We start from the raw sequence: 18,299 nt of genomic DNA on the forward strand, positions 1-18,299 counted from the left end.
ATGAACAGGGAGAGAATCGTAACAGTCATTAGAGGAGAGCAACTTCCAAATAGGCTGCCTAGGCCAGGAGCAAGGAAGCTGATGGAGGAAGAGCTGCCTCTGGAGAGTGTTAAATGGTGTTGATGGTCTTTGGACTATTTTTTCTGCCACCAAAATAACTGCATATTGGGTTGAAAGTCATTACCTTGGTCCTGGATTAATCCCTTCAGTAAATCTAGCTTTGCTGACTGCAGAAGTCATGTGAACATACAGTGGGAAATCCTATCTAGTAGGGCAGATGCTGACTTGTGGCCACTTAAGTAAATGGTTTTGGTTTGGGTTGGGTTGGGTTTGAAAGGCAGTTGTGTTTTTGACATTTAAGCTAATTAAAGTTTTAGCACCTAAACTAAAAAAGCTGCTTCTTCAGGTGTACGAAGGTACTTGTTAATCAAGTTCAGGTGTAGTGTTTGTGGTTTAGCTTGAATCTTGATTATTTACTTATTTATTTTTGAAATTCGATTGGTTTTATCTTATAGAAGAAAGAAATTTGAAAGGTTCACTCATTCTACAAATAATTATTGAACGCTTCCTATGTGCAAGATCCTGGTCTAGATGCCAGAATAGGTAGCTCTCCTTCCCTTCCGTGCCTTTAGGATCTATCCTTAGACTTAAAAATACAGTCTGTGGACTCTGCCTCCTCTCTACTTCACAAAGTAACCTAAAGAAAAACTGCCCGGTTGGATGTTAAGCCAAGGTAGGTTTAAAATGAAAGTACACTGAAGTTTTTCTTTCAGGCCTGCTGCCCAGTAGTATTATCTATGACGTCAGTATTCTCTGCTTTGATTCTTGGTGTAAAAACACAAGTCTGTGTTCCCTTGATTACTGCTTCATTACCTGTAGAATCCTACTAATTCAGTAATTGCCTTGCTCATATTAGCTGCCTGTGCCTAGGCTGCACAGTTATGCCTGATTCTTACACTGCCACCAGATGCTACCCTAGCTGGAGGGTACATATGACAGAGGAGGGGAATGTTTAGCAGCTGTAGCTAATGGGCGTTTTACTATTCCTGGCTTCAAAATGCCTATAACCAGGTTGCTAGCATTATGGAGAGAAGATTTTAATCTGTAATAGGTTACATTTCCAGATATTATTTGCTGAAAACTTAGTTTAATGAATTCTCCATGGGAACTTTTTCAGATTTAATCAGCTTGTGAGGAGAAGCTTGATTCAGATTCTCAAACCATTCTGTTTTTCAGAGGAGGTCGAGGTTTATTTTATATTTCAAAGAAAGGGTTTATCAGAGTTTAAACAGGAGTTTAGGAGGAAGGTTTAAACCAGTTAATAGAAGTGTTTTCCTACACTTCAGAAACATTAATTTGACTATAAATAATGTTAATTGTAAGCTATTTGCTATTTATTAAAGCCAGTCTTCCAAGTATCCTTCAAAAGTTATCTGTTTCTGCCTTATTTAAGAAAGGGTTTTTTTAAAACATTTTTATTGGAGTATAATTGCTCTACAGTGTTGTGTTTCTGCTGTATAACAGAGTGGATCAGCTATGTGCATATGTATATCTCCATATCCCCTCCCTCTTGCGTCTCCCTTCCACCCTCCTTATCCCACCCCTCTAGGTGGTCGCAAAGCACCGAGCTGATCTCCTTGTGCCATGCAGCTGCTTCCCACTAGCTATTTTACATTTGGTAGTGTATATATGTCAACACTACTCTCTCACTTCGTCCTAGCTTGCCCTTCCCCCTCTCCGTGTCCTCAAGTCCATTCTCTACGTCTGTGTCTTTATTCCTGTACTGCCCCTAGGTTCATCAGAACCATTTTTTTTTTAGATTCCATAAATATGTGTTAGCATATGGTATTTGTTTTTCTCTTTCTGACTTTCTTCACTCTGTATGACAGACTCTAGGTCCATCCACCTCACTACAAATAACTCAATTTCGTTTCTTTTTAGGGCTGAGTAATATTCCACTGTGTATATGTGCCATATTTCTTTATCCGTTCATCTGTCGATGGACACTTAGGTTGCTTCCATGTCCTGGCTATTGTAAATAGAGCTGCAATGAACATTGTGGTACATGACTCTTTTTGAATTATGGTTAAGAAAGTTTTTAATACAGAGTTTACCAAGTCATTATTTTCTCCTTCCTTCAAATTAGTCCTAATTTGGGCTTCCCTGGTGGCGCAGTGGTTGAGGGTCCGCCTGCCGATGCAGGGGACACAGGTTCGTGCCCCGGTCCGGGAAGATCCCACATGCCGCGGAGCGGCTGGGCCTGTGAGCCATGGCCGCTGAGCCTGCGCGTCCGGAGCCTGTGCTCCGCAACAGGAGAGGCCACAGCAGTGAGAGGCCCGCGTACCACACACACACAAAAAATTAGTCCTAAGTAGTTGGAATTTACTATGGTATGTGTGTTTTTAAATTTTTATTAGAATATTCTGGTATTTTACTGTGTATAGAAGGTTCTGGCAATATTCCATTGGCTTTGTGAAGGATAGGTACATGATTGGACTCTGACTATTAGCACCCCAATGCCCATCACCATTTAAGGCATCTCTTCATAATTCTTTCAAAAAACAAGACCATTGCTAACTTCAGGATAAGAATGTGCTACAAGAGAATATTCTGAAATAAAAAACAAGCAGAAGTCCTAAGAGATTATGCCTGCTTTTTGATAGAGTTGAGAGCAAGGGTAAAGAGTTTAATGTCTCAGGATTATAAGAGAAAAGAAAACTTTATGGAACGTGGGAAGGAAGACCTGTGAAATTAGACAAATGCTAAACGAAGTTGGGTCTTACGCTCTCTCTCCTCCCCCTCTCCCCACAAAATTCTGCTGAAACCATCAGGAAGAGATAGTAATCGGCATTTTGGGAGGAGTCGGAGAATAACCTCCTCTGCCCTCATTTCTGGTGGAAGAATTGCTGGCTTAGTAGGAGCCACCTGATAATACTAGCTTTTAGGGGAGACAATGTATGGCCTTTAAAAATGAAACATTTCATAGAATCCTTGGTGTAAGTTTCAACTTTTTGTCTTCCTCTTATAGCAAATCCAGTTTGCTGATGACATGCAGGAGTTCACCAAATTCCCCACCAAGACTGGTCGACGATCTTTGTCTCGCTCTATTTCTCAGTCCTCCACTGACAGCTACAGTTCAGGTAGGTGTGAACTTCCTGTTCTCTCTGATCTCTCCTCCCTATTCCAGAGTCTTGATCTAGTACTCTACCCAGTTCTCTTCACGTATCTAGGATCTGAAAATACCTCATGTCAGGACTGCCTGTCTTTGTGCTGAAAGCTGATAACTAGTGGCTGGGCAATGGGAATGTTCCCAGCCAGGGTTGTAGCTGGAGAAGCTTCTGTCATCTTGAGACTTTCCTCCCCAGTGGTCTCTGTGTGTGGTCTGTGGCCAGTGCCTGGTTGGTAGTACTGGGCCAGTTCCCATTCCCACGTTTATTCAGCCACATTGAGAAGGGAGAAAATCAATGGTATTTTGGCTACCAGAACTGGCCTTGAAGAAGAGGTGTACTTTGGAAGCATAATTTCTGATTTCTTTGTTAAAGATATACCCTGCCACCTATTTTTATTTCTTGCCTTTAAGACTGCTTGAATTGTCAACAATAAAAATTAGTGGGCTTCCCTGGTGGCGCAGTGGTTGAGAGTCCGCCTGCTGATGCAGGGGACATGGGTTCGTGCCCCGGTCTGGGAAGATCCCACATGCCGCAGAGCGGCTGGGCCCATGAGCCATGGCCACTGAGCCTGCGTGTCCGGAGCCTGTGCTCCGCAACAGGAGAGGCCACAGCAGTAAGAGGTCCGCGTACCGCAATAAAAAATAAAAATGAAAAATAAAAAATTAGTGTTTAGCTCTTTTTATTTACTAGGTTACCCTTTATGTTGAAATATCTTCCCCTGTTAACCTCTGGAGTGGGAAAGAGTCCAACTAATGTGGCTCCAGCTGTTTCTTTTTAGTTCTCCTCTCCTATCTTAACCCTATATAAGCAGTCTTTTTTTCTGCTTTGAACTGTGCCCTTCTGAACTTTAGAGGCGGGTATTAGAAAATTAACATGGAAAAGGATATAGAATCTTAGTTTGAGTACTGGAGGAAATGGGGCATCTAATCCAACCCCCTCATTGTTCAACTGAGGGAAACATTGTTAAAAGGTTAAAAGGCTTGCTCAAGGTCATAGATTGCTATGAATGTCAGCAAAGGAATTTGTACCAAAAGCCATTTATTTTCTTTTGCCATAATCTCGTTTGCATTGTATTACTAACATTAGGACTGGGTTTGAGGTATAAGGACTGTTTAAAAAAAAAGAAACGGATAGACAATTTTTAAAAGCTTATTCTCTGCCCTGTGACACTGATAACCCATTATGGACAAAATAGGCAGACAAGTACAAATGGTGGTTTACAGGGTTAAGTATGGAAATAAATGAATATGCAGTCTCACTATGAGCATGTGTGCAAGAAAAGGTTCCAAAATATAATGGCTATCATAAGTGAAAAGGTGTCTTGGAGTGAGACAGATACAAAAAGTGATAGGTGACAAGCAGGCTAATTATAGCTAAGAGAAAAAAATTTGAAAGATTGAGTTATAAGAGAAAAAGCTGGGATGAGTAATGGAAGCTTTAAGAAGTCTTTAAAGATCTTGATGGCCATGTTTTATGAGGACCTAGTAGAGCATTTTTAAAAGCTTAATGATAGAGTTAAATTGTCCTAGTGGATAGATTACCTTTAGTAGTATTTGTGTTAGCTGGACAGAGGAGGATGTGTATGTAGAAGTCAGCGAGAGACCTGGTACACTAGCAGAGACGGTGATCGGGAAAATATTCAATGAGAGAAAAAAAGTGATTTGAGAGGTAAGGAGTGATTGTTTTATATTCTCCTGCGTATCTATCTGAAAGGACATTTTTAGCTTTTTGTGAAGCTGCTTTTTAAAGTTGAGCATCTTGAGTGATCTCAGGGCTGGCAATAGAACCAATGCTGCTCATCTTTTGTGTCATTTCTGTGTTCCTTAGTGCAACCTAGTGTAAAATCTCTTCATAAGATTTTATAAGATAAGGTTATCTTACTGTTTTTATTCTTTTACATTAATGGTTCTCAAAGTATGATCCTCTAAACAGCAATATCAGCAGCACTTGGGAATTTGTGAGAAATGCTAATTCTTGGGTCCCATCTGAGACTTACTGAATGGGAGTTTCTGGCAGTGGGGCCCTCGCCATCTGTGTTTCAACAAACCTTCCATGTGATTCTGACAGATGCTTTAGATACTTAAGTTTGAGAACTAGTGATCTATAGAAATAACATTCCTTATATGCCCTAAATTATTCTTCCATTTTTGCCATGTCTGGTTCCAGTCCCGGTTGGGACCAAGTGTCCCTATTTTGAGGGATTCTCTTGAGCTGGTGCAGGTTTGGGATCAATAGCTCCTTATCACAGGCACTAATGGCAAAGTCACCGGTTGGGGTGGGGGCGTGTGGTAAAAGGGCCACAATACTGAAAGATCTACAACAGTTTCATTCATACCATTTCTTAGACCCTGGAGGAGTAGAACGGAGAGAGACGTAAAAGGTGGCTCCAATTAAGAGTGTTCGCTTAACTTAAACGACAGTCCCTTGGTGACTGCACTCTGTGGAGTTGGGGCCATTGAGGTTTTTCTTTCCTCATTTCTTTCTTTCCTGGCTCTAGCTGCGTCCTATACAGATAGCTCTGATGATGAGGTTTCCCCCCGAGAAAAGCAGCAAACCAACTCCAAGGGCAGCAGCAATTTCTGTGTGAAGAACATCAAGCAGGCAGAATTTGGACGCCGGGAGATTGAGATTGCAGAGCAAGGTAAAGAAAGGGAGTGGGTAGGGGACCAGAAGCAGCCCACTTGCTAGTCATCAGGATGCACAAGCAACTTAAGGCTTGAAAGCTAACTTGAAAGTCTCCTGGGAAACTCCAGTATCCTGGACTTTTATATAAACAAATCTATCTGTATGGAGCTTGAGCCTCAGGATTCTTGTTCTTGTTCTCCCTGCTGCTTCCTGTTCTCAGCATGTGGTAATTACACAGAGTAGTTTCTCTTTTCCTCCTGCATGATACCATATTCAAAGATCTGCTTGCAGAGTCAGCAGGTCCTGGATCAGTACATGGTGGTTAGTTCTGCGGGATCCTACCATAGCTGCCAATCTCAGAGACCCAGATTTCCCAGAAGCAGCAAATGTGGGTGGGTTTTCAGCTAAGGATGTGGTGACTTAGGGTCTCTTTTGGTCTTTGATCCTGAGCACCCTCTGCTGGAGCAAGAGTAAAAATGACTGACAATCAGTTAAATCTTGGTTTCTCTACGCTGCCTCACTCCCAATAATGTCTCTTTACTCTTGTTGTTTTCACATTGGAGGCATGTTCTATACTGGGCAGGAGTACAGAACTCAAACAAACTGATAGAATAGGATTAGACAGCGTAGAAAAACAGAAGCAAGTGGCTTCTGCTGATGTAAAGTCTTTCTTCCTGGTCTGATGATTGTAGTATATAGGAATCCATTAGCCAATGCCATAACTACTTCCCTCTTCTCCCAGATGAATGATGACACTCACCTTCCATTTCGATCACTTTTGAGAATTTGACTACATATAAGCCCTCTACATATAAGGCTGAAACAGTAGAGGAAGAGAGAAATTCCAAGTGATTAGATGACAACTCACTGCTGTTGTTCTGCAGTTGAAGCTGCCAGGCATCAAATAAATATGCTTAGAGGGAATTCCCTGGCAGTCCAGGGGTTAGGACTCCATGCTCTCCCTGCCAAGGCCCCGGGTTCAATCCCTGGTCGGGGAGCTAAAATCCCACAAGCCACGTGGCACGGCCAAAAAAAAAAAAAAATGTGCTTAGAGTTTTTTCTTCCTTACCTCACCATATCTCAACAGATCCAGACCAGCCCTAGATGTCGCTGGGGCAGGAATTAATGATATTGCTAGTACAGACCTAGCTCAAATACTCTGTTCTTTCACAGACATGTCTGCTCTGATTTCACTCAGGAAACGTGCTCAGGGGGAGAAGCCCTTGGCTGGTGCTAAAATAGTGGGCTGTACACATATCACAGCCCAGACAGCGGTGAGTTTGTTGGGAGAAAAGTGATGGTCTTCTGATGGGAGTGGGGGTGGGGAGGGACACTTTTTCTTTTTTTTTTTTTTACTTGCTTTTCCTTCCCTATCTAACTTCCAAGTGCTAACTATTAAGTGGAACCTCCCAGTTACACAATAATGGGGTTTTCTACTTTGATTGTATAGATATAACCTACTTTTAACCAACCTAACTTAGGGAGATCTCGATTTGCAAAAATGTGATTGTTATAAATATGTTATTAAGACTTTTGGGACCATTTTTGGGGGGTAAAGTTAGAGTCCAGTATACTAACTAGTGGATTACACACCCTTTTGTAACTTCCCAGTGTAGCACCTGTTGCTGCTGAGTTGCTGGGCATTGTTCTCTTAATCACCACTCAAGTCTGGCCCTCCTCCTTCTCACTCTGTCTTCCTATACATCTATATAGGTGTTGATTGAGACACTCTGTGCCCTGGGGGCTCAGTGCCGCTGGTCTGCCTGCAACATCTACTCCACTCAAAATGAAGTGGCTGCAGCACTGGCTGAGGCTGGTAAGTTCAGCTTTTTTCACCGACTTTGCTGCAAAATAATTATCTAAACATAATTTTTACATATCAGAATTACCTTTACAATGTCATGTATGTCTAGGTGCTATAAAATGTGGAGGGTAATAAAAGTGTCAACAGGAAGGAAATGGATAATAAAGGTCCATATGCATAATGGAATATTGTATAGTCATTTAAAATGATCTTTGTAAAGAATCTAATATATGGGGAAATGCCCAATTCTAATGTTAAATGAATGAGAAAGAACTTTAAACTATGTGAGCTGTGTGAGTATGAGCTCAGCTGGTCTCCTTTCACAAAAGTCTCCTCACTTTGGAGAGAACACAAGTAAGAAGTACCATCTATTTGATAGTTCATTAGATAATTTGGTATTCAATATTGCATTGAAAATATATGAACTACTTACGAGTTCAATTAAACATAAAGTAATTTTTATTGTTAAAATGTTCAAAGGAAAATCACTCTGAAGTTTCTTTAAGGTTCTCCCATCTTCCTATGATCCTCAGAAAGCAACTGTAGAGTACTTTTGTTTTTCTTGTTTGCTCTTTTCTGATGTTGATTGCAGAAAATTTAAGAAGTTCCCCAAAAAACCTTAAAATCCTGCTACACAGAGATAATATTTGACATATTTTTCCATTTTTCTGTTCACTTTTTACAGAGATGAACTAAGTCTCGGTATATATACAATTTTATAACGTAAATATAACATTTTCAGAAGTAGTTTCCATGTCACTGAAAACTTCGACAGCATCATTTATAATAGTCATATGGCCGTGTGATTTTACTTCACTGTTTTCCTAATGTTGAACATTTAGGTTGTTTCAAGATATTTGCTAATATAAATAATGCTGTAGAGAACAGCTTTGTTTTGATTCCCACTTCATTTTATCTCCTTAGAAGAAAGCTCCACGTATAAAATTGACCGAAGAGAATAACATTTTAAGGTTCTAAAATACTTTCAAAAACAAAAATCCCTTATATTCTTAACTAATTTCTGAACTAAAGATGCTCTTTTGACTTCTTGCCCTCCGTAAGTTGTTTCCTTTCCGGCGTAATTTCTTTAGCCTTTTTCTCTTCACCTGGATCTCAGAGAGTGATGTTGGTATAGGACACTCCCCCAAAGAGGAATGAGCTGATTTGTTTCCATCTCTACAGGAGTTGCAGTGTTTGCTTGGAAGGGCGAGTCAGAAGATGACTTCTGGTGGTGTATTGATCGCTGTGTGAACATGGATGGGTGGCAAGCCAACATGGTAATAACGCATGTTCATCCTACACTTTTGACAATGGATTTCTTTCCTTTTTTCCCTCAAAGCATGGTTCCCTAAATATGTTTCGGATGTTTGGTCTTAATGCACTTACTTTGTTGCCAAAATGGTTAGCTTGATACCTATTCAGGATGGGTCTGAGTACTGAATCGAAAGGCGGGGGAAGGGTAAGACCAACTGAACACATGTGGCTCATACACAGCAGAATGAAATAGAAGAAAATGATATGGTACCTCTTTGGAGTAAAATTCTGGTTTCTTTCCTTCCTGCCCCAGCTCTCCTTTTACGTTCCAAGGGGCTTTATATCAGGGCTCTAGACTGAAAAATGAGTCTGTGATTAGCCTACTACTCTTCACCATAGCCTAGAACAAACTTAGGAATCCTTTTAAACATTTTACACCAACAAATTTGACTGTGTTTCCACTGTCTCAACCTGCTCTAAGGAGCTCTGAGGAGTGCTCTCCAAAACATACAGGGCTCTCTTACTAGTGCAGAAAGTGGGTTCAAAGTTCCCCCCAGCTCTAGCAGCCTGAATGCCCATAGAAGTCTTCTGGCTGTTCTGTAGATCCTGGATGATGGGGGAGACTTAACCCACTGGGTTTATAAGAAGTATCCAAACGTGTTTAAGAAGATCCGAGGCATTGTGGAAGAGAGCGTGACTGGTGTTCACAGGTAACAGATTCTGGAGTAGCTGCTCCTTGTGTCCTTGCCTCAGCAGATTCTTCTGGTCATTTAGGCTTTAGGGCTATGTTTCAGGCTTGTAACTAAATGGGAGTATCTTCATTAGATAAAACTTTTGAGTATATTTACCTTTGAAAAAAATCAAGGAGACCCTAAAAGGAAGTTATTTCAGATTCTAGTTCAGAGATTTTCTCTCCCATTTATTCCACTGTGATTCTCAGTCATTGCTGGGAGGTAGGGAGTGAATATATCTTGAAAAACTGTATTCAAATTTGGATTATAATTTTATATCTGAAATACGAAAAAAATCTATTGTAAAACTATATGTTATACACATGACAAAAAATAAAACTGGGCAAAATAGTATTTGCTTATTGGAGTACCTAAAAAATATCTGAGAGAGTGTTTCTCATTTGGGGGCACCTTGCACATGCTTAAACACACACATACACACACACACACACACACACACACACACACGGAACCATATCAGGATCATTGATAATCTTTATCAGAAGTAGGCATGGATTTTTTTTAAAGATTAAGAAATGCTGGTCTAAGGAAATGTATCCCCTTTTATGAAAGAGAAGTAAATTTCTTCAATTGAAAGGTTTTTTTCCTTCCAAAAAAGGGGGGCGGGAGTTGGGGAAGAGAAAATGAAAAGAAGTTAGGAGGGATAACAAGGAATTACCTTGTTTACTAATATTCTTGGGCAATAACTAAGACTGGGGAGGGCAGCACAGAGCTTTAAGAGAATTAGGCAGACTTTGCCAGCTACTGTGTTTTACCAGCTAACTTTGTTTTTGTTTTTGTGGCTTTCTTCTCCCTTTAGGCTGTATCAGCTCTCCAAAGCTGGGAAACTCTGTGTTCCAGCCATGAACGTCAACGATTCTGTTACCAAACAGAAATTTGATAACTTATACTGCTGCCGAGAATCCATTTTAGATGGGTAGGTTGAAACGTATAATTATTCAAATTTATAGGGGGTAAATTTGGGTTGGGTTATAATGTTAGTCTGATATCCCTCCAGTTTTGCCTCCTGGTCTTCCTATGGCTTTAAAAGTTTGTTAGAGGTGTTCTATCTCATACTGAGCCCAGCCAACTTCCAGTTGAAGTTCTTATGGGGCTGAGCCCATTAAATTTTCAGAGGGACTGTATTTGAGCTAGTAATGTTTGAGTTGAGGCTTGTCTGTTTCCACAGCCTGAAGAGGACCACAGATGTAATGTTTGGTGGGAAACAAGTGGTGGTGTGTGGCTATGGTGAGGTAAGTAGCTGGGCCTCAGTGTCTGCCTTTTCAGACTTGTTAGAAATTTTGAGTGAAGGAGACTTGTGCTGTCAGTGTAGAGTCACTGATGCAGGGTTTTAAATATGCTTTTAGATAAAGTGTCTCAAAATAGTAGCAAAAGTCCTTTATTCAGATTTATGAATAGAAACATATAGAACGAATTGAGTTTTCAGATTTCGTCACTTTGTCTTATGGTATGGAATGTTGGCATCATTTCCGCCCAGTTATAACAGTAACCTTTTCATTATGAGACTTAATTCAAGTAAATATGTAGCATTTTGGTCCCACAGGTGACTTAGTGGAGTGAAGGGTAAAATCTGAAGTGGCATATAGTTGATTATCTCTAAACTAGAATAGATGACAAGAGATTTTATTTATTGTCATAAACAGTGACCCACAGAAGTTTCTGAGCTGCTAGGCTGTCCTTGAGTGAGATGCTTCTCAAGTGATAGTTATCAGGTTTTCCTGGAACAAGAAACTAGAGGTTACAGTTGCTCTTCCTTGGTCTTGTTTCCTTGATGGTGATACTTCTATTTCCTTAATCTCTTTTACTATCCCAAGCTCCAGCCCTTGCTAAAGCCCTTGAAATGTCTGCTAAATCACTCCTCTAAGGGTCACAACATAATCAGGATCTGTTTCTCCTCTGCTTGGATTGGAGCATCTTTTCAAGGACTTGCTAGATGATTGATGGTTTCAGGGAGGCTAATTCCCATCTCCCAGAGAGCCTATCTGCCTAAATATCCATGCCTGAATGGACCTGACTTCTTTCTTATGCTCTGCAGGTGGGAAAGGGCTGCTGTGCTGCTCTTAAGGCCCTTGGAGCAATTGTCTATATCACAGAAATTGACCCCATCTGTGCTCTGCAGGCCTGGTAAGAACAGCAGTAATACCATTAGGTTCACTCCAGGGACTTTATGTTTCTAAGAGTTTGATTATTGTATTAACCATTCCTTGGAGAAATTTCTCAAAGAAGGAGAAGGCTAAGATTGCTTTGTTCCCTGCATTGTAATCATAGGGCACTCATAGAGCTTCTTGGTATTTTCCCTTCCTGGATGGAATCTTGGGGAGTCTGAAGAGCCCAGTGTGTATAGTTTAGCACAGCTTATTACTACCATTCCAGTGAGGTAGCCCTGGATTTAACTTTAGAAAGACATTTAATTGTCTCATTTTGTGAACAGCTTCTGTCCCACTGCCTCCTTGCTTTTGCTTATAGTGTTCCTTCCTTTTCTTCCAGCATGGATGGGTTCAGGGTGGTAAAGCTAAATGAAGTCATCCGGCAAGTGGATGTCGTAATAACTTGCACAGGTAAGTGTCAGTGCTTTGGTGTACATGGAGGAGTATAAACTCTGAGGTTAAATCTTGAAAATGATCTAATTGACTTTTATATAAAGTAGGTAAGACCTGTGTTCTGTTTAAAAGTCTGAGAACTAGAGTAAGCTATCAGAACCTTAACATACTTTCCAGAACAAAGAGCCTTTTTCCTTGATGGCTTTTTATCCTGCTTGATCTTAAAACCAAATAACTGAGCCTAAAGAGCTGTTTTGCAACGCACACTTCTTTCCTCACAATGTATACATGCTCTTTAGTGCCAGCAGACCTCTCTCCCATGTTCTAACTGAAAGCCAGTCAGTACCTTTCCCCTCTAGGATCTGTTTCCCCAGCCACTCTCCTTTACTTTTAGGAAATAAGAATGTAGTGACACGGGAGCATTTGGATCGCATGAAAAACAGTTGTATCGTGTGCAATATGGGCCACTCAAACACGGAAATTGATGTGGTAAGCCTTCTCTCATTGATTTGTTGCTAGGCCTTTTTTTGCTTCCTTCCATTATAGCCAGTCAACTGCGCTCTCTTCCTTTCAGACCAGCCTCCGCACTCCGGAGCTGACATGGGAGCGAGTACGTTCTCAGGTGGATCATGTCATCTGGCCAGATGGCAAACGCGTCGTCCTTCTGGCAGAGGTGCACACACAGAAGGGTTCGGGCAGTACAGCACAAGCAATATGGTTAGAGCCATCCGGGGAGGGGCGGCAGGGTAAACATATTCGGCCTATGTTTCCCTGAATTCTGTCTTTGGATAGAGGTATATTTCTCAAATAGCCTGGTCTCCAAAATAGAATCACTCAAAAATATCTACTTTTTACTAAGTAACATACTACTTCCTGACCACAGCTGATTCTTCAGTTTGTCAGACTCAGATGGACTTGCAGAAAATAAGATAAAACCTAGAGTCCTGATTTGGAACTGTAATTCTTCCTCTACTAACTGAGTCTAGAGGAGTATAAAGTCCTTTCCAGCATTTGCGTGACTTGCATGACATGACAGAGGGATAACACAACTCATACCAGGGCTCTGTTTCAACTTTTCAGGGTCGTCTGCTCAATCTGAGCTGCTCCACAGTTCCCACCTTTGTTCTGTCCATCACAGCTACAACACAGGTATGTGACAAAAGGCCGGCCTAGCCTGCACTAAGATGAGTGGAACTGGGCCTAGATCAGAGTTCCAGTGAGTGTGCGCCCTCCTGTGTTCTCATCAACCTGTTTTCTTCAGGTTACCAGTTGTCAAGATTTCGGCTTTCTCAAGTGTAGAAAATAATCATTAGGCAGAGTCAGTGTTTGTGTCCCTTTGGTTGGCTGTTTTAATTTAGAATATAGTGTTTCAGCTCAGTTGTATTTAGTCTCTTCTTTTATTAGGAACTAAACAAAAGCACCAATAATCCTCCTATGATGTGTGCTGGTGTTTATTACAGTCCAAGTCCTGCGTGCTGTCACTGTGGTAGATCACTTAAATATTTACCCCAAGACCCTGTTAAATCTAGTTCTTTTGTTCTTGTTTCTTAATGTCCCTAAGAAGTGTTTTTGTGTTTTTTGACCCTCTTTTCCCGCCTTAGGCTTTGGCACTGATAGAACTCTATAATGCACCTGAGGGACGATACAAACAAGATGTATACTTGCTTCCTAAGAAAATGGGTGAGTGAAAACAGTAGAAACCTATGTTGATCCCCAGACTGTTGCATGGTTTGATAAAATGAATATCATGAAAAGCATTGGATTTAGAGTCAAGATTCTAATCCCTGTTCTAGCACTTAGTGGTTTTTGGACCTCGGGACAAGCTCTAATTTCCATGAGCCTCAGTTTCTTTATCAGTAAAGTGAGAATAATACTAAGTATATTGAAAAATTGTAGTAGGAATTACAGCTAATGGTAAAGCTGCTTTAGCACAATGGTTTAGGGTAGATGCTCTTATCCTGAGTAGCTTTATGAAGTTTAGTAAACTTACTACCACTGATTACAGCCTGGGACCAAAATGGGAGAAACAGAAACAAATACAGTTTTTATTGTCCATCTTCTATGAGATATACGAACAATCTTCTGTCATTCCAGAGGTCAACTGTGTTGTGTTCACGTGACATAATGCATCATCTTTAGTTCTTTACCTTTCTGAATATGGTGCCAAAACCTCCCCTCTCATTGGTCAGCCCAAACCCCTGTCCTCTTAAAGCTAAAAACCTTCTTGCTGTTGTCCCCTTCAACAGCTTACCTCAGCTTACCTTTGGGTTTTGGCTTTTGGTTTTTAATTCATATTCATAAAGGTAAAAGCCCAGGAAGCTTATCTATGGAAAACTAATACATTTGTGCCAGCTGCCTTAGAAATCCATGATCCTAAGATTTGAGGCCTTATGGATCTTATCGTAAGTAAATGTTGATGACTTAACTCTTTTGACCTTACTGGTGTCCACTTTGATTCATAATTTGACTATGATCCAGCTAAGGAAGTTGCTGCAGGAAAGTGAGAATAGTACATGGTATGTTGGCCATTGAGGTGAACCCAAAAGCTTTGCCAGAGAAGAATGGGGAGGAACAAGTCGGCCCATTTTGTCCCGCTGGCAAATGGCTTTCTAAATGCACTCTGGATTACTGAGAGAAATACCTTAAAGGCAACTTTGAGGGTTTTTTTTAAATTAAGCAAATATTCCGAGTTTGATTCTTTCACAGTTATTCCAAGCCTTGTCGTCTCTCTCAAAGAAGCTTCAGATGAAAATAGGGGGAAGTTATGCCCTGAGAGGCATGTTTGAAATGGAGTCTGCCCCCCTGCCGCTTTGTTCTTCCTAGATGAGTATGTTGCCAGCTTGCACCTGCCATCATTTGATGCCCACCTGACAGAGCTGACAGATGACCAAGCAAAATATCTGGGACTCAACAAAAATGGGCCATTCAAACCCAATTATTACAGGTAACTTGGGAGAAAGTAAATGAAAAGCTCTTCTCCCCAATATTAAGCCATGCAGGCTAGCCGACTTTCTTAAATAGTGTTATAGCTAATTTTGAAGAGTACAAGAACTCTGCCCCACACTAACAAGGTAAACAGAGAAATTGTATATCTAGTAGTAGATGTAAAGAAGTCAGCATTTTCTAAGATTTTGGAGCTTGAGCCTCACCCCCCGAGATTCTAATAGAGTTAGTCTAGAATGGGGCCCCGGCTTATTTTGTAAAACTTCTTCAGATTATTCTAATGTATTGTCAGGGTTGAAAACCACTGATGTATAGTATTAGGGAGCAGGAGATACAGCTAGAGATGGCATTGCTGGAAATCCTTTGGAAGCGCAGGGAGGAGCAATCCCTGGGGAATTACTGCAGGCATCCCTGGCCTGGGCAGGGAAGGACCCTGGAGAGTGTTCTCTGTTTTGGATTCTTTTCTTGGAACTCTCATGTGGAAGGCACAAGTACTAAACAGTCAATCTCTTTCTTTACAGATACTAATGGACCGTATTACCAAGGACCAGCCCACATGAACCACACAACTCTAAAAGAAATATTTTTTAAGAAAACTTTTATTTTCTTCTTAATCCTTTCCTCTTGATTTTTTTCCCTATAATTTCTTCCTTGTTTTTTCATCTCATTATCCAAGTTCTGCAGACCACACAGGAACTTGCTTCATGGCTCTTTAGATGAAACTGAGATTGAAGGTTTCTCACCCTAGTCACTAAAGAAGGATTTTACTCTCCCAGCCCAGAAAGGTGATTCTTTCTTTACCATTTCTGGGGACTTTATAGTCTTAATTGGGTACCTTATTAACAGGAAATGCTAAGGTACCTTCTATGTGGAACAATCTGCAATGTCTAAATTGCCTTAAAAGAGCCCATTTCTTAGCTGCTGAAATCAGTGCTCTTTCACTTCTTCAGAGGAGCAGGGATGGTACCTACCAGGCAGGTAGGTTATATATAGGTGGTGCATGTTAATTTCCCCTAGGTGTTCCAAGCCCTGTTTCCTGTGTAAAGGTGGTATGTTTGGTTCAGAGATGTGTACTGGCGAGTGTCGCTTGTTAAGATCTGGTAGGCCCACTTGGATTTAGTACAGCCTGTCCTCCACTCCCACCAGACCCTCTCATTTTCCAGGTTTTTATCCAGACTGTACTCTATTAAGTTGAATTTTGTCCCCTAGCATTTATTTCTGGGTTTTTCTGTTTGTTTTTGTTTTGTTTGTTTTTTGGTTTTTGTTTTTTTGTTTTGTTTTTTTAAGTAAGAAAAATGTTTAGTCTTAATACTGAGGAGCTGCTTGAGTGGTTAGTTGTTAATCAGTTTATCTTTTGAACCTTTGGAGCGAAAAGTGCAGAGTTGAGTCTAGAGAAATGCAGATCTCAAACTCTGATAATCCCTCTGTTTCTAGCCCATAGTTTATAGCATCACTGAACTGGGGCCATAACAGTAAATTTTATCAGCTCTGCCCCATCAGCTTGTGCTGAAAGCAAATTTCTTGAGCCATCACTCAGTATACAGCACTGAGCTCTGTCTTCAGGATTTATCCTTTAAGCGCAAGTTTCTAATCAGCTGTGCTTCTGCAATTTAAAATACTTAAAGGGAGGTAGATGTGGATGGGAGGAGGAATGATAAATTGGGTCAGGGTGAGGGAAATTAGCTCTGTATAACTTGTCTGGGACTTTAGGACCCATGTAACTTTAGTTTTACAGAAGCAGTACCACTTGATTGACGCATGTCACAGAAAGTTTGTGAACTAAGACCTTAAAGGGCAGTTTGTGCATAGAGAAAGTAATCAGTGTGTCCTGGCTCACACTCTGAAAGAATCCTCAGATAAGAGAGATGTATTCCCATGCCATGCACCCTGCTTACCAGCATTTCTGCATGGTCAGGTGAGCCTATGCTCATGAGCTTTAAGTGTATAATTATCCAGGATTCTAAATTCTCAACTTGTTCTAGCTGGTGATCCTTCAAAGTTGGGTCAGGCAGTAGTGCTAGATACTAGATATTTTCATTTCCCTATTGCCATTGATCAGAGAAGACAAACATTAATTAAAAAGAGAAATATAAGAAGGAAAGCTTTCACTCTGTGACTTCCTAGCAGGGGTCAGTGATCTTGCCAAAACGTTTTTCCCTCTCCTGTTTCTCCGTAACCAGCCCATTCCCACTCCTTGCCAGTGTGACCATGCTTTCTTCTCTGTAGATGCTAATGGTTCAGGCCCTTTTTCCCAAGGCGTTTAACCAGCCAATCAGAACAGCACATCCTTTAGGGGAGGTAACCTGGCCAACAGTGGTATCCATCGTGTGAGTTCTGCTGGAGGGAAGGGGCCCAGGTCCTGCTGCCCTCTGGCCTGCCCCTGCTCCCATATCTATTACAGTGTCCATAGGAATACTAGATAAGGGCTCCGTCTCTGTCAAGCCATGTAACAAAGGACACTGTGGGAAGATGTCTGGCGTCAGAGGGAGCGTGTAGAGAGCAACTTGGGAGGAACAAGTTTATTTTGTATTGAATGATTTTTAATGAATGCAATATTAATCCTTGCAGATGAGCAATAATCATTAAAGTCAATTAAAATGATAAGACCTTATTGGAATCCTGTGTCATTCCTGGTTGATACAGCAAAACTTTCATTAGAACCTGTTTTCTAAGAAGGGACAAGTCAGGGGTCAGTTAGCAGTATCTAAGAGAGATTTGTTTAGGACCTAATATGTAGAAGAACAGGCTGGATGCGGAGTTCTTCAGTAATATCTTAAAATTTTGTATGCCTGCTCTGTGCTGAGCATTGGGCCTGGACACTTTCATTCGGACTTCCCTCCAGGAGCAGACTTGCTGCCTAAAATTCAGGGCTCCTCACTTACACAGTCCCCTTATAAGACCCTGTACCTAATTCTTTTCCTTAAAAAATGCCTCCAAAGTTATGTAAGCTTCAGCCCCCCCATACCTGTACCCATCTCTGAAGTTGTCTCCCATGTGTTCTGATTTAACAATGTATCTGTTAATATTGTTCAGAAGTAATACCGTTTCTATTTTGTTAAATTGGTCCCAAACAATGTTGATGTTTTCAGTGCAATTCTGTGAGGTTTTATCCATGCACATAAATCCAAATTTAAGACAAACTTCACATTGCCTAATCAGAGATTTAACCTTTTTTTTTAACTGTTTCCTGAATCTGATAACTTTATAGTTA

The 18,299-nt window shown here is 40.9% G+C and overlaps 1 protein-coding gene across 2 annotated transcripts in view; it reads left to right on the top strand.

Annotated features, from left to right (window-relative positions):
* Nucleotides 1-17,699, top strand: part of AHCYL1 (adenosylhomocysteinase like 1) — a 41,195-nt gene extending 23,496 nt beyond the window's left edge. Inside the window, exons 2-17 of one of the 2 annotated variants that reach the window (XM_060090228.1) lie at nt 3,029-3,140; nt 5,668-5,811; nt 6,969-7,069; nt 7,509-7,611; nt 8,782-8,876; nt 9,457-9,563; nt 10,405-10,521; nt 10,774-10,837; nt 11,641-11,729; nt 12,093-12,163; nt 12,540-12,634; nt 12,720-12,818; nt 13,226-13,294; nt 13,747-13,825; nt 14,969-15,089; nt 15,610-17,699. In XM_060090228.1, the coding sequence (XP_059946211.1) occupies nt 3,029-3,140; nt 5,668-5,811; nt 6,969-7,069; nt 7,509-7,611; nt 8,782-8,876; nt 9,457-9,563; nt 10,405-10,521; nt 10,774-10,837; nt 11,641-11,729; nt 12,093-12,163; nt 12,540-12,634; nt 12,720-12,818; nt 13,226-13,294; nt 13,747-13,825; nt 14,969-15,089; nt 15,610-15,616 (1,473 nt within the window). In that variant the 3' untranslated portion in view covers nt 15,617-17,699. Of the gene's footprint in view, nt 1-3,028; nt 3,141-5,667; nt 5,812-6,968; nt 7,070-7,508; nt 7,612-8,781; nt 8,877-9,456; nt 9,564-10,404; nt 10,522-10,773; nt 10,838-11,640; nt 11,730-12,092; nt 12,164-12,539; nt 12,635-12,719; nt 12,819-13,225; nt 13,295-13,746; nt 13,826-14,968; nt 15,094-15,609 lie in introns of those variants that run through there. The other variant, XM_060090229.1, reaches the window with a different exon arrangement.
* The last annotated feature ends 600 nt before the right edge of the window (nt 17,700-18,299 follow it).

The sequence above is a fragment of the Mesoplodon densirostris genome, chromosome 2, assembly GCF_025265405.1.
Source record: "Mesoplodon densirostris isolate mMesDen1 chromosome 2, mMesDen1 primary haplotype, whole genome shotgun sequence".
Lineage (NCBI taxonomy): Eukaryota > Metazoa > Chordata > Mammalia > Artiodactyla > Ziphiidae > Mesoplodon > Mesoplodon densirostris.